Genomic DNA, 10,646 nt, shown 5'->3' with positions numbered 1-10,646 from the left:
TAATCCGCTCCAAATGAATCTATATTTTTAAAGTCATTACTAAAAGTGTGTGTCATATAAAAACTAAAGTGATGGTCAAAGTTGTCACAGTGAAATTTAAGGTGTGCTGATGGATTCACGTCATCAACTCATGCATTGAGTAACATTACAAGTTAACGTTCCACCTTAAAAGTTGCCGGCAGTCGGCCCAGTGAATGAAGTTATTTTTTATATTAGTATATGTATAAAGCAGCGTCCGTAGGTTTGATTCCAGCCTGCGGCCCTTTGCTGCATGTCATCCCCTCTCTCTCTCCCCTTCTCACTTCATACTGACCTATCAGTTAAAGACAAAAGGCCAAAAATAAATAGATAAATAAATCTGAGAATTAAAGAAGTATTTCACTTTCCTAAAAGATGGTCTTTTCATAAAACTGGGCCGTCTTTGCAGAAGAAAGACACAAATACTTTTGACAGTGGTGTTACATGATTCGAGAAAACAGTAATAAAGGGCTGTGTTGTTCTCTTTTGCTTTAGAGGTAGAAAACCTACAACTACCAGAATGCATTGTGCTGTACCCACCCAGTAAACACTCCCGCCTGTGGGTGACCAGCGGTATCCGAGGGAGTATTGGCCATGTTTGGTTTTGTAAAAAGGAAGGTGGAGCTGATGAACCTGTCTCATGTATGAGTGAATATGGGAATTAAATTTAAAGAAATTGCTATACGATGGTAGGGAAGGTAAGAACATATATTTATAAATAAACACATATCTGATGAATAATTATATCATATACTAAAACAAGGTTCAGTTTCCAATCTGACAAATAATTTTTGCAGCAAAAAAAGTTGATGCAGACTTGAAGGGTGTGTATTTGCCCAAACAACATCACCATAAATCAAATGAGGATAAATTATGGAATAATATAAAATTAATAAACAAATAAAAACATTTACAAATTTCTTAACCTGCTGATTTCACAGTTTTGTTACAAATAAAATTAATATGTGTTCTCCAGTTTAATTTCCGTCAAATAAAATGACTAAAAAACGAGTGTAAGAAATGGATCGACACTCAAACACAGTCTCTATCAAACCTCCTGCTACGTGACATGAATATAATGACATTTGATTTTTTTTTTTTTAACATTTAAAGAGAGCGTATTGAGTTGAAACGATCCTGCAGCTCATTTGTGTTATTTATTAGTGTGTACATCAGTGTGTGATGAGGTCTCCTGCACTGAGTGGTGTGTGTGTCTCTTGGTCAACATGATCCACGACTTTATCATTTGACTGGTAATAATTACATCTACAGGACCAAACTTCCAGTGAAAGCTCTGCTCTGTATGTGACGTGACATCTATGTATAAACGTGTGTGTGGGCTCCGCTGATGACTCAAACAGATCCAGTGTGTGAGCGCTGCTGTGGGTCGGTCCTGGCAGCAGATATCGATACTGTGTGTGTGTGATGGGTGTGGCTGCGGGGACTTGATGCATCGGTGGAACGGTGCCCAGGAAGCTGCCAATTCTTCTTTGGTCCCTCCTTTCTCTCATCACCCCATCACCCCATCCCACCTCATGCACCAGCAGCCTCCTCCTCCTCCTCCTCCTCCTTCTCCTCCTCCTCCTCCCTCCATCTCTGCCACTGTTGCCCTCTCAGCAATCTGATCACCCAAGCACTCTGCTCTCCTTCCCCTCCTCCGTCTGTCTGTCTTTCCTTTGCCCTCATGTCTCCATCCCCGGCTGGCTGCTGTGGCCAGACATCAAGGTCAAATCTCTCTCTCCCTCCCTCCCTCTGTCTTTCTCCTTCTCCCTCCATTGACTCTACATTTCCTGTGCTCTGTTGCTATTCTCAAATTTCTGTCTCTGCCCGTCTCGCCAGATTTATTTTTGTAATTTCCTCCTCTTGTTTCTGTTACAAGTGAGCGTCGAGCCAAAAGTAGTGATTATTTTTATCATAATGTTTCTTCTGCAGTTTGTTAAAAAGCAAATTAAAGTGTTTGACAAAAGAAAAAACTGAATTTGAAAAGTACGAGACAAAATAAAAACTCCAGACAACAGATGAGATAAAGACGAGTCTGAACAGCAGTCAGTCGAAAGTTTTTTATGCCTCTGCAGCGGTGACAGCCGTGGCCGGAGGCATTATGTTTTCAGGTTGTCTGTCTTGTCCTTGTGAACATGATACCTCAAGAACGCCTCAAGGGAATGTCTTAAAATATGGCACAAACGTCCACTTGGAATCACAGATGAACTGATAAGATTTTGATGGTCAAAGGTCAAGATCAATGTGACCTTGCGTCTGTTTCATTCTCGTGAACGTGATATCGCAAGAACACCTTCAGGGAGTTTCTTCAAATTAGACACAAACGTCCAACAGAACTGATTAGAATTTAGTGGTCGAAGGTCAAAGGTCAGTGTGACCTCACAAAACATACACACACACATTCATCCACTAATTCTGACCAAACTTCACACAAATGTCTAACAGGATAAAATAATGAAGGTCAAAAGGTCAAAGGTCAGCTTGACTGTGACATCATCATGTTGTAACGTCATATCTCAGGAACAGAAGGGGAGACATTTGGTCAGATACTGAATTGGTGACTCTAATCTTGAAACTGTGCTGATTGTATAGATCTTCTGTGTGTGAAGCATCCATGTTTTCACTGACATGAATGGAGACTGTCAGAAACACTGGGCTGGTGGGCGGAGTCATAAAACCACAGGGTGGGCTGGTGGGCGGAGTCATACAACCACCCACAGGGTGGGCTGGTGGGCGGAGTCATACAACCACGGAGCGGTGGTTTTAGTTTGCTTTTGTCCATCAGTGTATTTCTGAGGACATTTTGTCCACAGATGTTGCAGCAGAGTGAGCTCTCTTCACATTCACGCTGCTCTCCGGTACAGGCAGCTGCAGACACAGGGTTTTTGTGGTCGGTCGATCTGTTGTTAGCGTACGTAGCTTGTTTACTATATTACATGAATGTCGCTGTCACCCTGGACACCCCAGTGAACCCTGTTGAAACTCTCAGGGGCCGTAGACATGCCACATCTTTATCCGCCTGGAGAATGCGAGGTCAGGTGCTGGGTGCTACTCTTGTGCCTTTTCTGTGCCAGCGTTCAAGAGCGTGACACATCTGAGGTTGCTAAGTAAGGGAAAGATATCTGTCGGCTGTGATTGGTTGGTCCTCGTCACATGACATGCGATGCGCAGTGTGCCGTCGCCCCCTGAAAAACAGGTGCTCATGGCATCTCTTTGGTGTTTGAGACGGCCTGCTGCATGTCTACAATAAAAGCAATTAATTTTAGGTCACAAAAAACACAGCATGCGTACAACCCCTCAGACTACATATAGAAAAAAATGAACCAATAGTAAAATATTCATATTAAACAGCCAAATCTGATTCGACTGATCTAACTCCAAGTCAGGTAAAGCCCTACAGATTATCATAAAAAACCAAAATGATACACTTTGTACAGACGTTACCTCCACCTGTGCTCCTCTCATTACGAACACAACCTCCAGTTTCTACAGGAACACTACTGTAAACACTGGAAACACCTCTGCTGTCGATTAAACAGACCAGATTTGATTTTTCATCTATCAAATCAACTGTTATGATAGAAAAATATATATATATTTTTTTCAATCACTCCAAATTCAGACGAGCTTCAGGGCCTTGAACTCAACACACACACCAAACGTGGAGCAGTTACTGGAATCTGAAAGGTACGGCTCAGGCCACAGCACGCAGCAGTGCTCAGACTGGGGTGATGTGGTCTGACATTGATGGAAACGTTCTGTCTGTACTGTCTGACGAGGGAACCAGTCGGCTTCTGCTCCAGTCTGATGTCACTGCGGTCAGGCTCCTGAGTCCCTGCACCCTGGGGTCCCTCTGCCAGGGCCATTCACTTCTTTTAATGTCACTCTGTCACTTTCTCCCCCAAAGGGCCGCACATCTGCTCACACTGATATTCTTTGTTCAGGGAGGGAAGGAGAGATAGAGGAGGAGGAGGAGGAGGAGGAGGAGGAGGAGGAGGAGGAGGAGGAGGAGTCCTCTCCTCTCCTCTCCTCTCCTCTCCTCTCCTCTCCTCTCCTCTCCTCTCCTCTCCTCTCTCCAGTCAGAACTATCAACATGGGATTTTCCAGTCGATCGGTTTTAAGGAGTTTCACGACTACCTGACCGCTCCTGAAAGCAGCACCCAGCAGGAGAAAGACGTGCTCCGAGATAAAGGTCAGAGAGGTACCTGATCAAAGTCACAGAGATGGATTTAGGTTCAGCGGTTGGTGACGGACTGGTTGACTGATCAACCAGAAGATTCTCTCCTTCATCTCAAACTGCCTCCTTTTATTTAACTCTTTCCAGGTATCGAAGCTTTGAAGATCGCTACGAGGCGTTACGCCCGCAAACAGAATAAATGGGTCCGTAACCGCTTTCTTAAACGTGAGTACCACCTCATGCAGTGTGTGTGTGTGTGTGTGTGTGTGTGTGTTTGTCCTCTGTAGTCCAGTTCCTTAACAATCAGCACTCTCTTTAACAAGATGAGATTCAGTCACTCCATTAGAGACAATAAGCCTCTCAGACACCGTATTGTGTTCCAGGGTGCAGACTGCAGTGTGTGTGTGTGTGTGTGTCTGTGTGTACAGCAGGATTGAGGCGATGTCACTTTCAAAACAATCATTACATGCTGTGATCCTTAAATAATAAATAGATTTGTGTGTTGCTGGCATAGAAATGAGAGGAAATATTGAGGTTTCAAATAACTTGCCCGAGTGGTGAGATGTAGGTACTAAACAGTAATGGGCCAAGAATGGACCCTTGAGGAACGCCGCAGGTCGTATTAGCATGGCTTGCCCTATTCATACGGAGAAGGTTCTGTTATTAAGGTCAGACCTAAACCAGTCTAAAGCATCCTCAGTCATTCCTGCTCAGTTCTCCAGTAGATCACTCAGGCTGCTGTCAGCCCTAGAGTGGTCTCCTCTGGTCTGAATCAGGGACTCATGTTGTTCCAAAGTTGTATAATTGCCTAGAGTTGGTTCGTGTTCTCACGGCAGCATTTACAAGAGGACCAGATCAAATGCCTTGTGTGAGAAAGCTGCTCTTGATTGGTCAGAATTTCCATGTGGGAAAAATCCAGGAAGTAAAGCAAACGTTGAAGAAGAGTACACTTGCAAGATAAATGTGACACTTTCTAATGTCACAATGGAGGGACAACTACGCAGGTTGATTTTAGCTCAGCTTAGCTTAGCATTAAGCCTGGAAACGGAGGGGAAAGTGCTGCCTGGCTCTGTCCAATGGTAACACAATCTACCTAACTCTTATGCTCACTAATTAACATGATGTATTTTGTTCGTTAAAAGCTCTATGTGAAGTTCAGAGAGTTTTCTGGACGCAGTTCTCAAAAGCAGGTGGCTAGCAGCTAATTGTGCTAACTCCATAAACAGTGCCAAACAACAGCGACAGAGCTAAATTAGCTAAATGAGCTGAATGTCACATACAGAACCTTTAACTCCGTTCCTGCACACGCCGCCATGTTGATACCGCCATGTGGGTGTCAGAGGAGAAATGAACTTCCCTGGATGATGAGGGCGTAGGCTACTATGAACTACGGGAGCCCAGGTGCAGTGTTGGAGCCATAGTTACTATCATTACCCAGGTTAATGTACAAATTGATTTTAATTTTTAGACAATATTCTACACTATGAATTTGAATTAATTGATAAAACTGATTTATGACCCAGCTCTACTCTGCACAGTGACTGAAGTGTAAAAATGACATATTGTCATTGTTGTCTCTTAGGAGGGTTATATGCCCACAGTGTCAGGCTAATTGTCTATAAGCTAAGCTAAGCTAAGCTAAAGTAACCATCTCCTGGCTGCACCTTTATGTTTAGTGTACATTTATGAAAGTGACATTAACCTTTGTATCTCAATATCTCAACTCAAAAACAACATCCGTACTCAAACATGTCCACGTTTCTTTAGAAATCAACCTCATGTGACAGCACTTTATATCATCATGGAAATCACCACATTAATTTATTCACTGCCACAAGATTGGGTTTGATTTGATGCAGCGTGTGTGAGCCGCTGTGACGCTACACAGCGGATAACATTTCAGGATCCATCCCCAGTGCACACCTGCAGCTAAGACCCTTTAATACTTTTTTTCCAGCACTAAGTCCCCTGTGGCAACAAATGCATGAAAAGAACTGCAGTGATTGGTTCTGGCGCTGCAGCGTGGATAAATGTACCAACACTGCCAAAATCAACCAGTCGGGCAGGTGCTGATTTCCCACCCTGGTCGCAACCCCTGGACGTCAGACGTGTTTAAAAGTGTACATAAAGGCCGAGTGTGTGTCTGTGTCCCAAACGGAAACCTGGCCTCTGTGTCCCACCAGCAGTTTGCCCTGGAGTAACCCAGCCTCCTAATCCTGTTAGGCCCAAGTGGCTTAGGCCTCGCCCGGCCCTAAACCTCAATACCCCTCTTTCTGCCCGCCTGCCTGCCCGCTGCACACACCATATGGTCTTCATCACATGTGTTCCTGCGCTTTTACATATGCAGTAATCTGTCTGAACTCGTCTGTGCGTTTGCACATGCATGTGTTTCTGTCTGGGTGTGTTGTAACTGTCCTTAAAGACCCTGCTAACACTCAACTCAGAATAGTTTCTAAGACAGTTCCCTGCAGCATCAGAGCTGACAGTGCAGGTGGCAGCAGATGAGATCAACTCTCTTAAAAGTCTCAAACTCTCTGTCACATGAAGTCTCACAGGAAATACTTGGTGGCAAAGCACGAGTCCCAAATATTGGTTATGAATCAAAAATCACCTGACGTACTGCGAACGTGTCCGTGTTAGTGTGTTGTGTTTGCAGAATATTTAAGAGTCCATGTTTCAGTGACCATCGCCCTGATAGTACATTTTGTTTACCGCCTCTGCTGTAGACATTTGGGAAATGTGTACTCTGGCAAGAACAACATCAATCAGGAGAAAGAGCCTCCTACGACTCTCACAACACGTCTTTGAGTCAGACCGTACAAACAGAGAGACTATTCCCCTGAAACACCTGCAGCCATTGTACTTGCTGCGATACAATTCACAGAGATTCTCAGACAACTACTTTCTATGTTTACTAAAAAAAATGTTGAGTTTTTTTGTAAGTTTTGAACATGACTGACAGAAATCTGCAAAATCAGGGCTGACGGTACAGCTGGCAGCCGATGACATCAAAGTCTGAAACTCCTCAAAAACCACGAGTATCATGAAAGTGTCCGTGTCAGTCGGAAGGTTTTATGGTCTCAAGGTGTTAAAGGGAAATTCTGATGTTTGCCAACCTGGGTATTAGTAGGCGTTCAGACAGATATCAGCTCCGCATTAAGAAGATGTTGACAGGTGTTGGGGGCGTGTTGCTTCAGGTATCAGTAAGAAGACGATCCAGAAGGTTCAGTTTGAAGCTGCCAAAACACCGAACAATGGTTTCAGATATTCTGATTACTGCTCTCAAAGAAGTTGTCATTTCAGCTTTAGTGGTGACGCGTGTCCGGCTGATCTGAGCAATAAGTTTTAAATCCAAAGTGTGGGATCATTTTGAGAAGGTGAAGGACGAACCCAAGGTGATATGTAAACTCATCTTCATTGGTCGACTACAAACATGACGTATCATCTGAAACATGGAAGTAGCTACATGCCCATTAGCCCACAGCGTCATTAACAGGCGGCTCGCTCAGTGTGTGACGTGCACAATGTGCAGCTTCTTTGCAGCAGCATCCATATCTGAAGCATTGTCTGCTGTCATGACGACATGTCTACAAGTCTGGACAGACGTGGATGTGAACTGTAACTTGACTGGTTCGTAGAGGTGTACAACTGCGAGGCGGTAATTCTAACTGTCCAGTGTCAGACAGCCTTGTCCTTGTGCCCACTCCTGGCCGGGATCGTCCTAACCCGAGGGTTTGACTCTTTAACCCGCTCCTCCCACCCCTCAGTCTGCATCGTCTGTGTTCGCCTCGCTCCCTCGCTGTGACTGCTGACCTCTTTTCTGTTTGGTCTGAGCCCCACACACACTCACACAGATGCCGACAGCCCTCAGCTGAGCAGGCTAATCTCTTGAAGCATTACAGACCTGCCGGGAATTTGCCCCGACCACACAAACGCGGGCAGCAGGGTCACCGGGGGCTACGCAGACCAACCCAAGCATACAGACACTAGTGGGTCAAAGGGAACGACCAACTGGAGATTACAGAGCGCCTCAGTCAGCCAGACACAATGAAACATGTTGGAGAAGATAGAAAATGACCTGAATGCTTCATGTAAAGATACAACACAGAGTCAAATGCCTCAAAGCCTCAAGTTTAACCCAGTTTTACAGTTTACAGATTCCAGCAGTGACTGTCAGTGAGGGTGCGTTCAGGGGCGTTCAGTGTTTAAATACTTTTCAGCAGGATACGCAGCTCTTGATGGACTCACCTTTGCTTGCTGTGGGGATTTAAGCACCAGGTCAGCCAGTCAAATTAAATCAAGCTTAATTTGTCTTGCCTTTAAGTGCGTCTGTATGTGGGTGTACGCTTATAGGATGTGTATGTGTGTGTGTGTGTGTGTCTGTGTGGATATAGGGGAATGGTTAATTAGTAGATTTAATTACCCATGAAGAAAATGGTAATTTGAGGTTATATTAATTTTAATAAGTGCCAAGTTTTATGCGGAGGGTGCCACAACCTCAGAGTTTTTTTGTTTTATTAATTCCCCCAAAGACGTGCACACAAGCACACACGCTGGAGCCGGGACTCACAGGTGTGGTTTGACTGAGGCCTCGTGAGTGTTAAGTAACAGGGGTGTGGGTTTCTGAGTGAAGGATGGAGGGAGGGAGGCAGAAGCGACACATGGGGAGCTGGGTGGATGGAGAGTGGAGGTAATCTGATCCAGCTGGAGCAGCAGGTGTGGGGCGAGTTTACACCCTTGTTTTCTAGCAAGTGCAAAGCTTTCATGTGCACATACACACAAACGCAGCCTTTCCCCGTGGGGATGAAGTGGAGCCGGGGTTGTGGCTGCCACAAGGACCTTTCTGTCACCTCCACGAGGTGGAGAGAGACGAGAGAGGGCTGGACAGGAAGAGAATGACAGAGAGGGTTAAAAGGAGATGCAGTGTTACTGTTTTTCTACCTATGCACTTGGTGCAGTGGAGAAGGAGCAGGCAATGCCAAGAGAAAGCCCCATAAATACAGAGTGAGAATAGCAGGGGTGTCGTAGGGGAATGCATCTGCTACGTCTTTGGTTCAAGTCCAGGCTGGGCCCTGGTAACGTGTCACCCCCTCTCTTTCAGTAGAGCAGCCCATGAACACACCACAGGGTACATGGGCATTAGAAGAGACAAAGAGCCTTATTTAAACAATCTATAGTGTGAGGTCTGAAGTGCATGGTGCAAGTGCAGTTAGGGGCGTGTCCAAGTCCACTTATACTAGTTACATGTTGCATAATCTGGGTGCAGAGTGGGGGGGGGGGGGTTATATTTAGTTCCCTCATTAATCAGAGGTGGGTTCTGGGTATAACTTGAATTTACCAGTTGGAGTGTCACCTGTGTCCCTTTAAAAGCAGCTGGGGTCAACGATTTACATGAGGACATTTTATTGATGAAAATGTGACAAAAAAATATTATCAGCGACCTTTATTTCATGACGAGATGAGGATGACGAGCTAAAAATAGATCTTGATAATAAAATCAAAGACACAATCTATGTTTCATGACAAGACGTGACAAAAATGTTATCAGACGTTGTGCTTGTAATGATCTTCAGATGCCACATGAACAACAGGCTGGTAAACTCCAGTAAATAGTCTGCACCACGATGTTTGGGTTGGTGCGAGTTGTGAGCTGTAATTCAGCAGTAAATAATCAGCCGTGTGTGTCTGACTGTGGATGGTGGAGCTGCTGAATGGATTTGTGGAGTTTGTTAGTTGCAGCGGTGGCTGTTAGCAGTTAGCAGCTAGCTCCGCTCGCAGACTTCACAGCTTCACCCCGCAGGACTCCACTCAGAAATCCCCCTAAACTTGACGGAGGAAACAGAAATAAAGTTTTAGCTTCTGATTGGACCGGCGCACCAAACAGCAGATAAAACATAACACGAGTCGTCACTTTGGCCGAATCCACAGAAACATCTCTGACCTGTACTTGACCTGCTCGATTGTGAACCACAGATAGTGAGTGTGGACAAAAAGTAGAAGAGGAACTGAAGGAAAGAGGAAGAAGGCTGTTGGGTGAATGGAGACAGCTGTTGTGATCCGGTGTGGACGACGGCCAACGAAGCACAGCTGGGACGGAGGTGGGGGGGGGGTAACGAACTGGTAGCTGAGTTTTTATAGTGGAGCACGCGAAGGGTTATCCTCCCACGGCAAACATGAGGATGACACAGCAAATGACTCCTGGCCTGTTTGTTACAACAGGTGGACTACTGTTACAACACACACACACACACACACACACACACTGGCAAGCAGCTGCCTGGCGACAGGAGATGCTCTTTCTTGTTGGCAAAGCGATCTCCCCTGTGTGCTTGAAAGGCAACGCTCACTGTGTGTGTGTGTGTGTGTGTGTGTGTGTGTGTGTGTGTGTGTGTGTGTGTGTGTGTGTGTGTGTGTGTGTGTGTGTGTGTGTGTGTGTGGACCACCCTGCTCT

General features: G+C 45.2%; 1 protein-coding gene and 2 long non-coding RNA genes across 3 annotated transcripts in view; 2 read left to right on the top strand and 1 right to left on the bottom strand.

Moving 5' to 3' along the window:
• The window catches only part of LOC126384510 (uncharacterized), a 250,992-nt gene that overhangs the window by 134,769 nt on the left and 105,577 nt on the right, over nt 1-10,646 (top strand). The gene's annotated exons all lie outside the window — the stretch shown is intronic.
• The window catches only part of LOC126384513 (uncharacterized), a 173,663-nt gene that overhangs the window by 141,443 nt on the left and 21,574 nt on the right, over nt 1-10,646 (bottom strand). The window lies entirely within an intron of this gene.
• trit1 (tRNA isopentenyltransferase 1) overlaps nt 1-10,646 on the top strand; it is a 47,330-nt gene that overhangs the window by 30,410 nt on the left and 6,274 nt on the right. The window contains 2 exon segments of the mRNA XM_050035500.1: nt 4,098-4,210; nt 4,343-4,420. Of these exon segments, the coding sequence (XP_049891457.1) occupies nt 4,098-4,210; nt 4,343-4,420 (191 nt within the window).

Source organism: Epinephelus moara, chromosome 22, assembly GCF_006386435.1.
Source record: "Epinephelus moara isolate mb chromosome 22, YSFRI_EMoa_1.0, whole genome shotgun sequence".
NCBI classification, from domain to species: domain Eukaryota; kingdom Metazoa; phylum Chordata; class Actinopteri; order Perciformes; family Serranidae; genus Epinephelus; species Epinephelus moara.
This window is presented reverse-complemented; position numbering and strand designations above follow the sequence as displayed.